The following is a 17,522-nucleotide window of genomic DNA, read 5'->3' as shown; positions in this document are numbered from 1 at the left end:
AAGGTGGATCAAAGTCTGTCCTTCCTTCCACAAGCATGTCAAAAACAGAAACACACATTGTACAGCAAACACTCGTGCTCATTATGAGAAGACTGACCACAAAAAAGAAAGGTTGTGTGAAAAGAAATGTCCTCTCGCCTTTCCCATGTCGAAAATGAACGCCCCCTGACAGCAAATTTGCCCCCATAATTAGAGAAGCAATCAGTCGGCATTGTGCATGCGCGGTCTAACGAGTCTTACTTCCTGTTGTTTTCTTTTTTCTTTTAACGAATGAACGCAAACATACCAAACAAAGCTGTTTAGCCAGGGGTGCAACAACGTAGGAACGTAAAACGAAGAGATCGTAACTTAAGACAAATAATCAGAAAGAAAGAGAGATGAAAAATATCAAACACATAAAAAAACCTTTTCCAAAATAAAGTTCTTTTTGAGGCTTTTGGGTTTCTAAGTCCATTGATTGCTGTGCTGATGAAGTTCCTTTAAAAAAAACTGTCAAGTGTGGTTTGCGGTCGGACCATTTCCTCTTATGAAAATGAAATTTACCCAAAATTAAAACAAGTTGTAGGAATCAAGTGAAGTCCTTTTTGACTTGGTTGTCTTCAAAATAAAGAAAAATGTCCTTTTCTTGCAGATGTTAAGACTGTCCTGTTTTCCTTTTAATAAAATTCTCCGTGCTGGCCCTGAATATTCGACGATACAAGCAGTGATAAAATAAATGTTTGATGGATTCTTCACACCAGCCACAGAAATGACAAGGGTATTAGTTTCAATTTTAAATCTCTCTAATGTTTTTTTAGCTGGATACATTCTACGTGTAGTTTTGAAAGATACTTTCAACAAAATGTATCCCCGATCAGCCACACTTCTAATCTGCATCTCTGTAAAGAAAATTCCAATATATTTTTGCAGAAGGAACAGATTCATTTATCAAAAGATTTCTAATAAATTTGTTTGAACATTTTTTTTGGTAACATCAATGTTTCCCCAAAAAAATATCGCATCCTGGAGCTGTCACATAAATTTCAGGTCTAGAACCAAAAAGGAGCTACAAAACATTCCTAGGTTCAACTATTGGGTCAAAATTTGAGGTGTTAGGGGTTTTACATTTGTATTAATGAGAACACCCAAATATGTGAGTGTATCCTTCACAGGAATACCATTTATTTCTGAGATGTTGCATTCCTTCAGTGCTAATATCAGCGATTTATTTAAATTGATTTTTAGGCCGGGCTGCACGGTGGTGCAGTGGTCAGCACTGTGGCCTCACAGCAAGAAGGTTCCGGGTTTGAGTCCCGGCTCGGGCGTGGGATCTTTCTGTGTGGAGTCTCCATGTTCTCTCTGGTACTCCGGCTTCCTCCCACAGTCCAAAGACGTCAATTTGGGGACGAGGCTGATTGATACTCTAAATTGACTGTAGGTGTGATTGTGAGTGTGAATGGTTGTTCGTCTCTGTATGTTGGCCCTGCGATGGACTGGCGACCTCTCCAGGGTGAACCCTGCCTCTCGCCCGTAGATGCTGGGATAGGCTCCAGCCCCCCCGCGACCCTTACTAGTAAGGAATAAGCGGAAGACGACGATGGACGGTGGATTTTTAGGCCAAATACTCTCTGTTGTTTTCTTCCCGCCAATTTACTCGTTCACATTCCAGTCCAGTAGGTGGCAGTGAAGCGTCTGTAGGTTTAACGATAGCCAGCAATCAATGAAACAAGAAGGGAGGAAGTAACCCAATGTGTGACGTCACGGTTGCTACGCGCATTTTTTAATTACAGTAAATGACGTCAAGATACGTCGGTGATCGAAATGTATATATGTCTAACATCTTCCAACCGTTAAATCACGTGGCTCTCGGTTCATCTGAGAAGCACAGGTTACCCACTGAGCGTCCCAACAGAGAGAAACCTCCTGAAACTACATCCCGACACCCGGCTAGGAGGACAAACACTGTTGGTAAGTCCTGAAATCAAATATTAACACTCAGTAGGACTTTTCTTTAATGATATGCTGTAAATTCAAATAAATATTTAGCTAGAAGAAAGGCGTCTCAGTCTGTAAAAAGTATTTACTCAAGTATTTGTGAATTACAACGAACTACTATTCGATTGTCGTCAGCCACAAGTTGGGAAGTTGAATTTATAACAATGGATCACATTTGATCAATTAATGATGTTTTTGTTCTAACTCAGTTAAGGGATGTAATAAATTATAAATATAAAGCGGCAGGAATGGGAGAAAGCAGAAAACAATAAGACAATTGTACGAAAATGTGAATTTGACAACTAATTTGCAATCTTTTCTGATGTGAATGAATGGAAATTTGCCCTAAAAGCATGTGCTGAGTAGTTTAACTGTACACTCCAAGCAATTATAGGCGTCATTTACATATGAATGGTACATAAATTAGCCTACATACATTATTTAAATTGTGACTTACATACACGGGTGGACACTGTGTGTGTGTGTGTGTGTGTGTGTGTGTATATATACAAATTAAATAAAAATGAAGAAATAAAATTCAAAGACGAACGAAATAAAAATCCGTGTAAAACATTAAAAAAACAACAATGCGAAGCTGCGCCGCGCCCCCACCCCTGATGATTTGGACCCTCTCACCTACTGAACACACAAATGAAAAGAAGAAGAAGAAGAAGAAACAGCGAAACCATTATTTACAAAATGGAGGGAGACGAGGTCGAACAAGTAGTGGACGCTCCTTCGTCAAACAAACCGGTTGTGTGGACTTGTTTTGGCTTCCCATGTCAAAGACAAGGCAACGGAGAGACGATGGTGGATTAAACAAAAGCCGTGTGCAAACAATGGGGGTCCACAACACCGTAGACTGCGGCGAGCGCTGCTAGCATGATGGAAGGATAAGAAGCACCTGTTGAAGGCTAAATATTCCAGCTCACTGAGGTCAGACATTCCAGATCTAGACGAGGCTGCAGCCCTGAGGGTTATTGAATATTAGTTTTCCTTTTCGTTTAAGAAGGTAGTTGTCGTCAGTGTTTACAACAACAAAGCACTTTTTTAATTGAATACGTTTGTATTTGCATTGTAGTCTAAACAAGAGAAAAAATACAAACACTTTGTTTTTCAAAGTAAGGAGCATTTAATTTTGTACTGACACAGCAAGAACTTGTATGTCTGCATATTGAGGAAGAAAATAAAAAATATCTGATTTTTGCATTTCTGATTTTTGATTTTCTTTAATCTTTATTTTGTTTCGTGAGCCCTGTCTCTTATTTAGTATTGTTTCGTTTGTTGACTATTTCGTTGCCCTCCTAGTATATACGTGTACATTAATATATATATATATATATATATATATATATATATATATATATATATATATATATATATATATATATATATATGTGTATGTGTGAATATATATATATATATATATATATACACACACACACACACACACACGTTGTGGTTGGAATAGTTTTTAATTGCTGTTACAGAAGAAGCCTTGTTGTGATTTGAATCTTATGGTTGCAGTTCCTTCAGTAATTTGGTTTTTTTAAAGCTCAAACACAGAGATGTCCTTTAAATGTAGAAAAGTGAAATAGTTAATATTTTCTTATAGTTTAGAGTTCTATTATGATGTTTCCCATTGATCAAACCATCTTCCTGTGAATGCGTTCGACAGGAACCCTCAAACATCTTTGATCGTACCAACATGGACAACAGCAGTGCTGACTCAGCAGGATTATTTGGTGGACTTGAGTGGGAGGACATCGAATCCACTCTCAGGGACATCATTGGGTATGTCCCGGATCCTCCACCTGCATCCTCCCCTGGACCTCCCGAACCTGCTCCAGTGGGTGTTGACACCAACCCTCAGCCAGCAGAAGGTCCAGTCGATGGGAATCAAACCAATGGTGGTTCTGGTTGTTACTGTGGCAACAACCTACTTTACCAAAACTACCAGTTCCCCGGTCCAGTGATGGCTCCACCCTTCATGTATGGACCACCAATGTATCCATATGTTATGCTGCCACATCCCCTCAGCGGCCAAGTTCAGGTAAGTGTGTTGACTGTGACGGAAGATGAATTGAAATTATAACATGGTGCATTGTTTGTGTGTGTGTAGCCGGGCTAAATTCCCCCTCCCCCTCTCCCACAGTTCCTGCCCTATCAGTGGCCCACCAACTCCCTGGGTGAAGGCAACCAGGCAGATTCTTCACATCTGGTAAGACACACACACACACACACACACCATAATTATTGATGTTCTTTTTACGCTTTCTTCTCATGTTCCATGTTTATTGTGATAGCGTCTTTTATGTTTTGCTCATGTAGCATCTTTGTGTGTTTGTGTCCTCAGACCAAAGCTGCCAGCGCTCCTAAAACCAAGTAAGTTCAGACTCAGATTTGACAAAAAGTACTTCAGTAATACTCAGGAAACAAGAACCAGTTTAGCAGTGTTGTCTTGTATTCTGCCTTGATGACATTTGTTTGAAGAAAAACAAATATTTAATTCTCAAATGAACAGCTTGATTCTGTATTTCTATAGAAAGAGGAAGGCTAAGAAGCAGCTGGACCTGCCCTATGTTAAAAAACCCCAAAATGCCTTCATGTTGTTCCTCGTGGAACAGAGAGAGAAGATGAAGGCAGAACTCAAGAGCAGGAACAACGCTGCAGTCAACAAGGTCCTGGGACAGAGAGTAAGTGTGCTTGTACTCTTCCACAAGCTTTAGCACTCTTTGGTAGTTGGCATGTGTGTGTTCATTCTGTTACTGTGTGTGTGTGTGTGTGTGTGTGTGTGTGTGTGTTTTGTCGTGTTCCAACAGTGGAAAGCACTGACAAAGGAGGAGCAGGCCAAGTATTATAAAAAGGCCAAAGAGGAGAAAGAGCGCCACACCCAGCAGCACCCTGAGTGGTCCTGCGGTGTCAACTACGTACGTTCAACCTGCTCCCTTCCATCGCACCCACACACACATTTCCATGGCGTTACCAAGCTGGTAAAAATTCAGCAGATATCAGATGGAACTTCTTACATGCTTGTTTTTGTGTAGGGACGAAAGAGACGGAAGAGGATGGACAGGGTGACCGAAATCATTGTTATAGGTAAGAACCGATGTTCCCAACCATGTTTTCATGTGAAGTGTGAAGAGACTCAGGAGCAGAAATACTCCTGCATCTAATACTTGACTCAAGTATTCACACTTCATGTAGTTCAAGAATGAGAGTAAGTACCTGTAAATGTGGTGGTCAACGTGTTGCATTTGGAAAGAAATTCAGCAAAGAGATCAAAGGTTCTTCTTTTGGTCTGTTTGAAAAAAAAGTCTTATTTAGAAACAGACTGGGATCATATTTGGCATATTTTGCGGTTAACGGGGGTTAAAAATATGTGGTTGGTGAGTCGAACCTTCATTTTACAGTCAGTTATTAATGTTGACTTGATGCCTTCTTATCGTGCTCTCAGTTTTTAATGCCTTCATAAATGCTTTTGTCATACACGGTCTTTGTGTGTTTGTGTCCTCAGACTGAAGCTGTACCACAGATGACGCTGCGCTCTCCTTACGTCAAGGCAGCACATGCCACAAACACACACACACAAACACTATTATCTCATGCAGGTAGCAGCCGTCTGTTTCTGTCGATGCAGGAATGGAGTCATGTTGAATCAGTCACCTATAGATGGCAACTCAGCCAACAAAAAATAAGTTTGGAAACATTTGACTCAAGTTAACAAGAATTCAAAAAAAAAATAGTTTACGAAAATATTTTCTTGGTGCCTTAAAGATGTATTGAAGTATAACACTTGGGTGAATGTTCTCAGCAACGCCGTTCCAGTTTGATTCAACAGACGCCGCCAAAGGAGCCAGCTCCACCGCCGCAGCACGTATGTACCTCTCTTTTTCCTCACTTCTTTTGTTGTACATGCGCCTTGATGATGTAAACATTTCTGGCCCATGTCACTCTTATTTCTGCATAGTCAAGTAATGTGATGTCACTGTATTAAAACTGTAAAATATTATGTATGACTAATTTGGAAGAAAAAGTAAAAAAATAATTTTAGTATGTATATGTTTGTGTATATGTATATATATTTATATAATATAAATATAATATAATATAAATAAAATATATTCATCTAATTATTAACAATTTATATTTTTATTCAATTTATATTTTTATTTATATATGTATATGTATATATATATAATATAATATAAATAAAATGTATTCATCTAATTATTAACAATTTTTATATATATATATATAAATAAAAATTGTTGATGATTGGATGAATACATTTTATTTCCTCATTTTTTTGTATTGTTGAGGTTTCGTTTCCTGCAGTCCAACAGCATTTCAATCAAACATGCAGCTTTCAAAAAACCCAAACATACAAGGCCAATTCTAAGATGACCCTCGTTGATTTCTTCCACCTCCTTCATAATAGAACACACTACCACTCATGTGCTGTTGCTACTGCAGGTTTTGCTTTCCCTTCCATGTCGTGTCAAAAAGCAAAAACAGACACTGGTCATGGTGCTCCTGGTTTACTGGGATGGGGTTCGATTCCCTACAGTGTCCTGCTGGCTGTTTGGCATTGACGTGAAAGGGTGCAGCTTCCCCTTCATCATTGTACCGACTGTTACTGACTCCCACAACATCGGCTGAGGTTTTCCACACTTACCAATATCTACAAATTTGATCAGGTTAAAACTTTATAACTTTTATAACTAACAATTTTTATATCTCAACCAGTAGGTCCAGCAATAAAACTCGCAAGGCACCACATTCACCAGTAGCAATACTGGTGAATCCCATTCTCTGATGCTATATGTGATTGTGAGAAAAGACCTGATGAAATATCCAGCATTAGAGTTTGCATCCATCATCTCAAAGTTGCAGGAAATGATGGTATACTTGTGGCTCACAACAAGCCCAACATTTAATGCAAATTCAGGCAATCCCCGCGAATTCTGCACGCCAAGCGATTTCATCCAATCACTTGTGATGTCGTTATTTACACTTCCTGTTTCTACTGGCGAACGCGCTAACTTGTGTGAGAAGGAAATATGTCGCATTTGCCTATGAACAGCACCGCTCAGGGCCGAGCTCTCTACATGAAAGTGGTGGTAAATTGTTTTGTTCCCCCTGCATGAACATTGTGGTTGAACCCCAACAGAAGTCATCAATTTTTCCCTGCAGCATTTTATATTTTTTTTCATGAATGCTCAAAACACAGGGTTCAAATCAATCAGCTGCACACACAAATATTGGGGTGTTTTGTGAGGAGGGAGGGCTCAGAATTGATAAGGTGTTTTACTGTAAAGGTTGTAAAAGAGCGACACGTCCTTGTTCATGCACCTGTGAAATGCCAAAGTTCCACTGGGACACAAGGATGAGGTGGTCCAAAGTGAAAGTCAACTCACATGCGTGGACTTTATGTCTGATTCTTTTGAATCTCATATTTTATTGTATAAACACCTTGGTGCTTGTATTTTTTTTTGTTTTAAATTTAGCTCTAATGTCCATTGGGACTCAAGGAGGAACCGAAACGCTATCAGAGGTCAAAGGTCACCGTCACTTGATGATTTTTTTTTTGTGTCAAATATAGAACAAACATCCACTGGGACTCAAAGATGATCTTAAAAAAATAAATACGGTGGTCAAAGGTCAAAAACACTCATGACGGGGACACATCCTGAAGGCATACCTCTACACCTGCGATGTAGTATTACAGTATTACTGACTTGCAGGATTTGTATTTTCTTAACATACAGTATAGCCGACAAAATCTTCTAATACAAACATAACTCTCAGCACTTTGAGCAGAAATCAGCAGAGTTAGATTCGCTATTGTCGAATGTAACAAATAAGAGCAACTGTGTTTTCGACATTGCTACAAAAATAGGTTCTTGTGCCTTCTCTGGTTCGTTGTTGTCGCGGAAACGCACAACGAAAAAATGGTTACATGGCCATTTCCTAATTGCCAAGCAGCCACATATGCATGCTGACCTGTACACCTGGGAAACTGCACAACAGCAGCTCCCTGCTGGGTTTCATCAAGAGGTATGGATGAGGTAGGACACAAATTAGCACATGCTCCGTGAAAAACAGGAGGATCCTCGAAATGCCATGACAGATGGTGACCCTTGTCCTTTCTGCCAGTGTCTCTACTCTTACAAAAACTATTGTTGGATTAACAAGACTTGCAACCTCTGATTAAATAAATGTTATGCTGGAAGCGAATGCGGCACGAGTCAATGAGGGGATATTTATCGAGAACTGTGCTCCATTTTTTCAGTGTTGAACAGTCAAATTGTTGCAGCCAAGGGCCATACGGATCTTTTGTGCAGGAATATGAGGGCTAATCATGGAAATACGGGACTCGTGCACGTATTTGAAGTCTTTACTGTTTAGAGGCAAAAAAAAATATTGAAGTATAAAATGGAAAGTGATAGAATAATCACCTCACTTTAGATAGGTAGACTGTGGGAGAGGGTATGACTGATGTATCGAACACTTTGAAACAATGAGTTCATAAAAAGAGATGCACGAGCCGCTGCAAAGTTACAGTGCTGCTTCACCTCTCTGTACTCACTTATCAGAAAAAGTCTGCTCCTGATGGTAATCTGTGACAGGCTACCAAACCGTATTACCTGGCACAAAAAAAAAGAGTGATGTGATGTTCCTGCAGCTTGTAAGGCTGTCAGGCAGGTTGAGTGCTGGACGTTTCCACAGAGCAAGAACGAGCCACACTATGGAAAACATCGGCTGCACACTCACAGGACAGCCTGAAGCTCAGGTTGAAAATTAAAGGGAGAGGAAATGACATGATATACAAGAAAATGTGGTATTCTTACTAGGTGGCAGGTGTATTGATGTATACAGAATATATATCTGGTTAGAAAACGCTTCCAACCATACATTTTCACTCTAGATAGCCACATCACGAGTGTTCCAGCACCAGACATGGTAAACAAACATCGGCCGGTCAGAAGAGAAAAGCTACCACAATTCTAAAGGCATGTTTACCTGTCCGGGGTCTGTGGTGTCAAAATAAACTGTTCAAGTGTGGCATTTGTTACCTTTTCAACCCTGGTAGAGTGCCACTCATAGCTCCTCCCCCTCGTCGTTTTACAGTGTCATATTCATGTTTGATTAACTTTTTTTTGGTTCATTTCCTGTATTTATCCAGTTTCCTCTCACACCTCTGTACCCGGGTTCCCTTGGACCAAGAGCAGTCCAGTCAAACCCACCAGGGTTCGTTGAGAGAAAAGCATCTACTGGAAATTCAAGGTGTTTGAGGGAACCTTTCACATCTGACTTTTAATTTGGATCCGAATCATAAGTTCAGGTGTAAAAGCTCCCCTGGACCAAACAAGTGGATCATGTGACCGGCTCAGAGAGAGGGGCGGGGGAGAAGGTGCTTTTATTCAAAGTCACACTGCAACTGCATGAGCAGGAGTAAAAAAGTGTTAACGACGCTTTTTTGCGATTGGACAGTTTCACAGGGTATCAGTGGAAAGGGAAGGTGTGATTACAATCCCAGGTGTGTCGGGAGTGAGAGGTGAACAGGTCAATGCAGCAAAAAAGGAAAAAAAAGTGATAAAAAGCTCCAAATGAAATGTCCCTGTCCTGTAGTTTGAGACTCTGAGGGAGACAAATGGAAAAAAAAAATGCTAATATGTTGCTACTCTTAAAAACGTACACACTTAAGGCTCATTTCGTCTGCTTATTTATGATTTTGCCCTGTGTGTGTGTGTGTGTGTGTGTATTTTTTTTTTAAAAGAATGGACTGATCTGATAAAAAGTTCTCGAGAAGTAAAGACCTTGTTTTGACCTTCTCCGCCAGATCAGTGTCTCTTGGTGGATGGGGATGCTGTGACTCCCGAACAACAGTGATCAGGTTTCTGATTTCAGACGCCAGCTATAGGTATATTAGCTGAAATTGTATCAAATTTTGAGGAAGAATTATCTTGATGTAGAACCATCTATGGTGATGAAATGTGTCCTCTGTACCTCTGGACCCTCTCTCTGTCCCTAGGTTACAATAACTGGCTGTGTGTGTGTGTGTGTGTGTCTGTGTGTGTGTGTGCGTGCATGTGTTTTTGATATCTGGAAGAGTGATTGTAAATATGACTTTCCGGAATGTGAACCTTATTTTTTGGTTAGATTTAATTTGTCTGTATAATCCCATGTGGGATGGGTCATGCCAATGTTCAGACACGAAAATAAAATATTCACTCATTCATTCATTCGTATAGATGATGCTGTTTCACAGAGAAGAGAGAGAGCATACTTTGAGGGATTTGATAGAAGAAAGGAGAACACCAACAATGATGATCCAAACAATAACACCGGTAACTATTGTCACCTTGAAATGCATAAAAAATAGCAGCAACAACACAGATTAACATGGCAGTGAAGCCAGCATACAGGACGAGACTTCAAGTCCTCTCTGCTGTCTTGTCAAGTCCTGTATGTGTCGGATTTTGTGAAATTCGGCCTTGTTGTTTTTGAGCGATCCTGATAAAAAGTTAAGAGGCAGGTCAACACCACAACTTCAATAAAAGGCAGTTTTAACAGATGGGTTCTAAGTCAGACTGTCAAGTATGCGGAGGCAGAGTGCAGTGTTCCCTGCTGGGGGTCAGAGGCCGTCCAGCCCAAAATCCATCCTATGATGATCAAATCAAGATGGAATTGCTGGTGGGAGGAGGCTGGTGCTGCAGCTTCCATATCCCTGCCCAGTATGTATGTCTGAAGCACATACATACGCGACCCAGGCCTCACCCTCTGCCTCTTCACCCACTGCACATAACTGCAGACAGCGAGACCAAAAACAGTCAAGGCCTGGCCGTCCCGTCACTTGAACTGGACGCACCTCAAGAGAGCAACACTTACGATCTCCTTTTGCCAAGGGGGGAGTCGTACACGTCCCGCGGGGTCACCCCGGAGTGAGCGCCAAAACCCACGACGGCCCCATCCATGCTTCGCACCGAGGAGTGCCCCTCGCACATCCTACGCCCCTCGATGGTGGCGGCCGTTTCTGGGAAGAGACGAGCGTAGGAGGCGAGGGCGTCCTTGTTTCCGGCCAGGAGCGACTCGCTGTCCCTCTCCTGCAGGTGAGCAACCAGAAGGCTGCTGGCGTAGCCCACGTCGTTGCTCAGGAGCCACTTGAACGTCTGCCCCTGGTATTTGCCAAACTGGAGCTCGATCTCACTGAGCACCAGCTGGAAGCAACCAGGGTCACCTCCGGCCTGGAGCACACGGGTCTTCGCCTCCTCCCTCACCAGGTCGGGCTTCTTGACCTGCGTGACCTTCGCTTTCCCAGCTTGGGCCAGCCATCTCGCTGCAGGCATTGGAGCCAGGGTGAGCTCGCTGGACGTAGCTCCGTGAAATCGGAATACGGGTTTGTAATCCATTATGCAAAGAGTCACGCAAAACACCCTCTTTTAGCATGACGCCTGTAATCAAACGCACGCACGCGGGCGCGCGCACACACACACGCACAAGCACAAACTACAGAAAATGCACTCTTTGCCACACAGCGCCTGCCTCATTCATTCCTTCAAGTATAATGAGCAATGTATATTCATCAACAGATTAAAAAAAAAAAAAAATATATATATATATATATATATATATATATATATATATATAAATAATTAAATATAGCGGAACTGTTGGCGTCCATGGCGGCGGAAAACGCCGTACTTCCGTCCACGTTAAGACACACAAACGGGAGCTACACGTTCGGACACGACACCGACATAAATATGTGGTGTTTATTGCTTCAAGAAGGACGTTTGCATGGAACCGATAACAAGTCTCATTTTTTTTTTCCATTCCTGCGTTTGTGCAAACGTACAGCGCGAAGTCCGCTCGCAGAAGCCGCAAAGCTCCAAACAGTCTCAAGAAATAACAACGCCAAGTAGTTCGTCATTCGGTGTGAAAAAGTGCAAACAGTCGCAAGAAATATCAAGGAGAAGACACCACAAAGTCCGTCATTCGGCGTGGTAAAGTTTTTGTGAAGTTTCTGGTCTTTGTAGGGCAAGGAAGAGCGCAGCGAGGCTTACCTGTCGGAGTCGCAGAAGAACAGTGACGGAAAACGCCGAGCGCACCAGGAAAAAGGTAGCCGGATGCCGTCGACCAATCAAATCATCTGCTGGCTAAAGCGAGCCGCCGATTGGCTGGCTGCTAAATTGGACTCTTTGTTGGACTGGAGTGCTGAAGAACGCGATCCCGGAGGCGCATAAGCCAGGGATTGATCACCCCGGTCAGGTTGCCTTGGCTGAGGGGGTCTGATGTTGAAAGACCTGAAACCCCCAATGATCCCAGGATACAACATCACTGATGATGTGTCCTTGCGTATCCGCAAGATGTATCTTTGAACAGTAGTTCTGCTGATCACTCTGTGCTCTCCTCTCATGTGGCGCACGCAGCGAGCTCGCATGAGTGGTATGAAGACGCCACGCCATTCTTTTTTTGTGTATTTAGTTTACTCAGATTAGTGTTTATTTATTGCAGGAGCCGCGGTGTAAGATTGCTGGGAGGTACAGTGGATATCGCAAGGCCCTAAAGAAACACTGCTGCTTTGCCACGATCGGATTCTGCCTGTGTTTTGCCTTGCCACCGTGGTCCACGCTTGGCTGAAGTTCACGCCAGCCACGTGGTGTCTCACACCTACACCTGTCATCTGTTGCTGTGGGTTCTGGCTGGTGCAGTCCAATTCCCATAATTTATATGTGTGGTTAAAGGTGGTTAGTTTTCATTTGTCTGTTTGATTAACTTATCTTTTGTCATATTTCATTCAGTGAGGACTTTTTTTTGATAAATTAACTCATTTATTTTCTTCATTTCAGTTATCTTGTGTTCAATCAGTGAATTACCATTTTCTTTTTTGTTATTGGGTTGTTTGATTTCAGTATCGCTTCCTTTGAGTGGCTTGATTTGATTAGTTTCATTCTGTTTTGTGGGTATTTTGTGATTGATTAGTCAATTACTTTATCATTTCATTCCAGTTATTTTGCGTAGTCTATATCTACTTTGTTTGACCATATCTTGTAGGCCATATTGTTTTGAGTAGTGTTAAAAATTATTTTGATTTCATTTATATATCCTGAGTTCAATTAGTAATTTAAGTAATTTTGTTTGGGATCTTCCCATCAATATAGTTTGGTTTTCTCCTTATTTCCCCAGGAGCTGAAGGCCCCAAAGGTGGTGGAACGGGTGTCGCAGGTGGTGGGATCCCCTTCCCGTGTCCTGTGTTGTTCACCCCCCGTTTGGTTTGTGCACTTAAATAACACTTGTGAGTGTGTGTATGAACTGCATTTTCTGTGTGATAGTGCCACGTGTGTATGGGGTGACCTTTTTTTTGGGCTCCCAAATTGCCCTCGCGGCCCAGTCCACCCTGGTAGCCTCAGCTCTGAGCGGCTTCCCTATTTCCCCTCTCCTTGCCCAGTGTCTTGTATGGAGTTTTAAACGTGATCTAAATTTTAAAGTATTATAACAAATAAAACTTTTTTTTTTGTACCTGAACCACGTCTCCTGCTTTCAGGGTTAACGAACCGGAGTGCCTTAACTCTGATATTATAGTATTTAAATTCCCTGGGTGAAACTCCCAGGGTGGCGTTGTCTTGTTTAATTTTTTTTTACTGTGATTTGCCTTTGACTAGTACCCCCCGCTCGCCACAACATGTTTTTGTTTGTTTAAAAAAAATGAAACTTTGAGCCTTATGGTTGGATGTATCAAATTGAAACTCACATATGGAAATTGATATTTGAGAAAAAAATGTTAGTTTGTTCAGAAGGACCATTAAAGGCTCCAATTTCTGAGAATTGGAATTTTCTGTCAATTATTTCATAGTTCAGGCTTTACAGGGCTAATTATCTGATGATGTGCTTATTGTACCTGCCCTAGTGGGTGTATCTTGTTTCGTGCTTTACACGTTTTCACTAGCAGGAATCATTAACATAATGTAATGTGTAGCTGCTTTGAAGTAGACTCTTGGTGCATGTTTATGTCATTCCTGGACAGTCTGGAAAAGCTGCCAGTCGACGCAAGAGCTTCAGTGTTTGCAGGGTACATTTAGCTCAAGGGAGAGAAATGCAAAGACACAAGACAAAATCCTCAGCATGAACATTTCTTTGTATTCGCAGAAGGTATTCCAGAGACAATCCAAGGACAGCGCAGGATTAAGTCAATATACAAATGAGACAACAATGATTCTTTTCATCATGATTAACAATCCACCGTTCTACTTAGCAAACAGCACCTCAACATTAATCAGCAGAAAATGCCCCTGAGATTAAAAAAATAACTATTTCTCTGGAAACATGTTTTTAAGACATTCATCAGTTTTCATATCACAAGTCACAGGTCCAGCAGATGAGTGTTCTGAAGTTAATCCAACTTGGACTGAAATCCCAACAAGGTCTACTGCTATTTCCAAATCCCACTAAGGCACAAGATTTCCTGCAGGCTAATTGTGGGTTATAATCCCGTTAACGTTCCCGCTAATGTCCCAAATCACATCACAATCTTCGTCAAAACAATCACAACTTATTTTGAAAACTGTGCAGCTTTATTCTAATTATGAATTCTACAGAATTTTAACTTGAATGTTAGATTTCACTTGGATTCAAAGTTCCATGCTATTCCCAGAACCCCAAACATGCTGTTTACCTTAATGCCCTTATGAATAGGTTTGATTACTGTAGATCATAGGAAGAGGAAACATAAGTAATAGCAATGAAGTCCCCGAGGATCTGAATTTATGATTTCTCTTGGAGTCTTGGTGTCTTCATGGAGCTGGTGGCAGCAGCACTCATGGGGCACTGGCATCCAAAGCGGACTTTGTAGTCATAACACCTTATTCCCGGCTGTTGATCGTCATGCCAACAGACCAGCCCCTCAGTTGAACTGAAGCTGGAAAAGTGTTTAAGCTAGTTAGTCATTGGTGCACTCGTCTTCTCTGAAACGCACACACCTTGCAGTGTTTTCTGATTTCTGTTTCACGAAGAAACAGTGAAAATTTGAAAAAAATTCCCTGAATGTAAGCCACCTCAGTTCCATTAACATCCTGGACTTTCCTTCCTCCCTAACATCAACCTGGGCTCCATGAATCCTGTAGTTACCGTGCACCACACTCACTTTGCCGGATGGGTTCACCAGATAGTCCTTAGCCACTGAATCAGACTCAGCACTGTTGTTAGATGGTTTTGCCTTCCATGCTGACAAGCAACTCATGATCACTTTAGATTTTTGTCAGACCTGGACGTAGTTAAATGTTTACGTCTTCTCTCCCATTGGCCCTTCAAAGAGTTGGCCTTCTTCTGATCAGATGGTGTATTTTATTCTATCAGGTTCCTAAGAGTTGAAACTTACCATGATGAAAGGCATTGATTAGCTGAGGGCGACTACAGGTCTGTGATTAGATATACAGTGCTGATGACGCTGAAGTCAGTACTGTTTTCCAACAAGTCAACTTACTGTTTGAAGCTCTGGTTTGTCCGTCCAGCTGGGGTTCCGTCAACAGTCATGGCTTTGATTTCCTGAGGGCTGTCACAGATTTCTCCAGGATACTTGTCCTGCAGCACACTCAAACGCTCCCTGTCCCCTCTTCCATCAGGATCATCTGAGTCGTACCAGTTGGTCCAGCACACTAGACAGAAACCAAACAAGAGGATGGAACCTAACTTCGTCTACTACTAATTAAACACAAATTATTTAGTGATGCTTCAAAGGATTCATGTACTCACAATTCCCTTCTCTGCAGCAGAAGTTGCGTGGGCACTGGAAGCGAACTTTATAATCACTGCAGCGTCCCGGCTTCTGGTCAGAGTTTCTACAGATGAATCCAGTGGTTGTGTCAGATCTGCAGAAGGAACCAAAGTTCAGTCAGGACGGTTGATGGACTGACAACTCTGCTGTCTGAGGGGTTTGGCCTGATGTTTTTAGGGTAATAACCAGCTGTTTTATCTTCCACCAAAAAAGTCCGAACTGTGACATGAAGCGGTCAGTAAGGACCTGTGATTTAGTGCGCTGTCTTGCTGCTGCTGTCTGCTAGGATACGGCTGTGACCCATTTGCTTTAGCAGCTCACTGCTTATGCATGAGGTCGTGCTGGTGATACCCAGCAGGGGTACAATAACAAAGACTCAGAAACATAAGAGATGCATTTGCATACTTTCTGAGGTAAAGTGGTCAGAAAAGCATCAATTCACAGTGCATTCAGTACTCACGCGTCAATCGTGTCCCCTGTTGTATCAACGCTGGCCCCAGATGTAGTTTGGACCTCAATCTGAAGGGGAGTCTCACAGATTTTCCCAGGATATTCTTGATGGAGAAATGCAAGAGTCTCAAAGTCTCCCCGTCTATTTGGGTTGTCTCGATCAAACCATTTAGTCCAGCATTCTGGGAGGGGGGAGAAGTAGAAATACAAGTTTGAGATCAGCCGAAGATTACATGGCATAGGAGATGCTGAGGGCACGAGCTACGCCTGGCCTGTGGGCCACATCCAGCTCTTCGGGTGTCCTCCGTATGTCTGAGTTTGATTTCAGTCTGCCTGCAAACACTTTTAGTGTCATGTTTGTGTGGAGGGAGATGAAGCAGTAATTGGGGATGTCGAAATGAAAGTGGCCGTCGTTCTGAAGAGCTTCTTTGCCTTCAGAGAGGTCAGTATTTTCATGAAGGCAGGCAGATTCAAATCTATCCATCCATCATCTAAGCTATCAGCATGATAGAAACAGTCTACTTACCAGCATCCGACTCAGAAGCTCCTGCATGAGAAAACATGAATCAGAAGATGAGTGATAAAGTTCATGGGACCATCAGTTGAACAGTCTTCACTCAGAGCTCATGAACATCAGTGAATCTGAAGCACAGCCTGAATGAACACCAGACACCAACAACAGAAGCAGAAGCAGCCTCTTCCAGCTGTTCTGCTCTTGCTGTAACAATAGTTTTACTGGAGGTTGAAGCACATCTCAGTGTGTCAGTGTCCCTGAAGCATGAGTGTGGACTCTCAGAGTGTGTGTGTGTGTGTGTGTGTGTGTGTGTGTGTGTGTGTGTGTCTGGATGAGAGAGTGTCTTCTTGCCTACCTATGGAGTACTTTGCTTTGAAGCCTTTGTGATGGATCGTGCTGTCTGAGTAGAACCTGAGTGTCATGGAGGGCCCTGTTGACATTTGGGTCAATGGCAGGGTGTCTCCACATAACCGGGTAATTAGGTTGTTAGAGGTTGAGCCATCATACAGCTCCAAAGCATCATATGTACACCTGAGAAGCACACATAAGAGAACATAATATTCATATAATGACATTAGAAAGCTGTGAGGAGAATTCTCATTGATGGAAAATAAAGAACACATTCAGTTTCCCCTGCAGCACACTGACAGAAATGGAAAGACAAAGAGCTACGTAGCTACCTGCTCTCAGGCTCAACGTCGAACGCGTCCTCAAAATCAATCTGGACTTTGTTTCCGCTGGGCACACTGATGACCCAGATACAGTCCAAATCAGCGGTGTACTCCTGAGGGTAGTTGGGTGTACTTA

The 17,522-nt window shown here is 42.1% G+C and overlaps 4 protein-coding genes across 4 annotated transcripts in view; 2 read left to right on the top strand and 2 right to left on the bottom strand.

Moving 5' to 3' along the window:
* The window catches only part of LOC147241955 (uncharacterized), a 184,751-nt gene that overhangs the window by 36,718 nt on the left and 130,511 nt on the right, over positions 1-17,522 (top strand). The gene's annotated exons all lie outside the window — the stretch shown is intronic.
* LOC147241966 (transcription factor 7-like) lies at positions 1,724-5,988 on the top strand. Its single transcript, XM_086192064.1, has 8 exons — positions 1,724-1,947; positions 3,653-4,027; positions 4,130-4,195; positions 4,331-4,359; positions 4,520-4,670; positions 4,797-4,904; positions 5,022-5,073; positions 5,492-5,988. Exons 2-8 carry the CDS (start codon positions 3,683-3,685, stop codon positions 5,494-5,496), a joined length of 756 nt encoding a protein of 251 aa, XP_086048190.1. The 5' UTR covers positions 1,724-1,947; positions 3,653-3,682; the 3' UTR covers positions 5,497-5,988.
* Positions 10,567-11,574, bottom strand: LOC147241965 (uncharacterized). Its single transcript, XM_086192324.1, has 2 exons — positions 10,870-11,574; positions 10,567-10,786 (listed from the first exon to the last, which is right to left on the bottom strand). The coding sequence occupies exons 1-2, from the start codon at positions 11,388-11,390 to the stop codon at positions 10,567-10,569; spliced, it is 741 nt and encodes a 246-aa protein (XP_086048450.1). The 5' UTR covers positions 11,391-11,574.
* LOC147241964 (tolloid-like protein 1) overlaps positions 15,698-17,522 on the bottom strand; it is a 3,085-nt gene continuing 1,260 nt past the window's right edge. Inside the window, exons 5-9 of the mRNA XM_086192323.1 lie at positions 17,396-17,522; positions 17,071-17,246; positions 16,728-16,748; positions 16,212-16,383; positions 15,698-15,845 (exon numbers count right to left, since the gene is read on the bottom strand). The exon at positions 17,396-17,522 is cut by the window's right edge and continues 48 nt beyond it. Of these exons, the coding sequence (XP_086048449.1) occupies positions 15,698-15,845; positions 16,212-16,383; positions 16,728-16,748; positions 17,071-17,246; positions 17,396-17,522 (644 nt within the window). The remainder of the gene's footprint in view (positions 15,846-16,211; positions 16,384-16,727; positions 16,749-17,070; positions 17,247-17,395) is intronic.

Source organism: Aulostomus chinensis, chromosome 21 (assembly GCF_037954235.1).
Source record: "Aulostomus chinensis isolate RoL2024-O1b breed Wild chromosome 21, RoL_Achi_v1.0, whole genome shotgun sequence".
Taxonomy (NCBI): domain Eukaryota; kingdom Metazoa; phylum Chordata; class Actinopteri; order Syngnathiformes; family Aulostomidae; genus Aulostomus; species Aulostomus chinensis.
The sequence above is the reverse complement of the archived record's forward strand: the minus strand, read 5'-3'. Positions and strand labels throughout refer to the sequence as shown.

Bases quoted from the DNA above. Each gene is read 5' to 3' on its own strand.
- LOC147241966 (XM_086192064.1), top strand. From the start codon at position 3,683: ATGGACAACAGCAGTGCTGACTCAGCAGGATTATTTGGTGGACTTGAG. The intron at 4,671-4,796 runs GTAAGTGTGCTT...GTGTTCCAACAG, and splicing joins ACAAGGTCCTGGGACAGAGA to TGGAAAGCACTGACAAAGGA. The intron at 4,905-5,021 runs GTACGTTCAACC...GTTTTTGTGTAG, and splicing joins GGTCCTGCGGTGTCAACTAC to GGACGAAAGAGACGGAAGAG.
- LOC147241965 (XM_086192324.1), bottom strand. From the start codon at position 11,390: ATGGATTACAAACCCGTATTCCGATTTCACGGAGCTACGTCCAGCGAG. The intron at 10,787-10,869 runs GTAAGTGTTGCT...CGCTGTCTGCAG, and splicing joins CCCCTTGGCAAAAGGAGATC to TTATGTGCAGTGGGTGAAGA.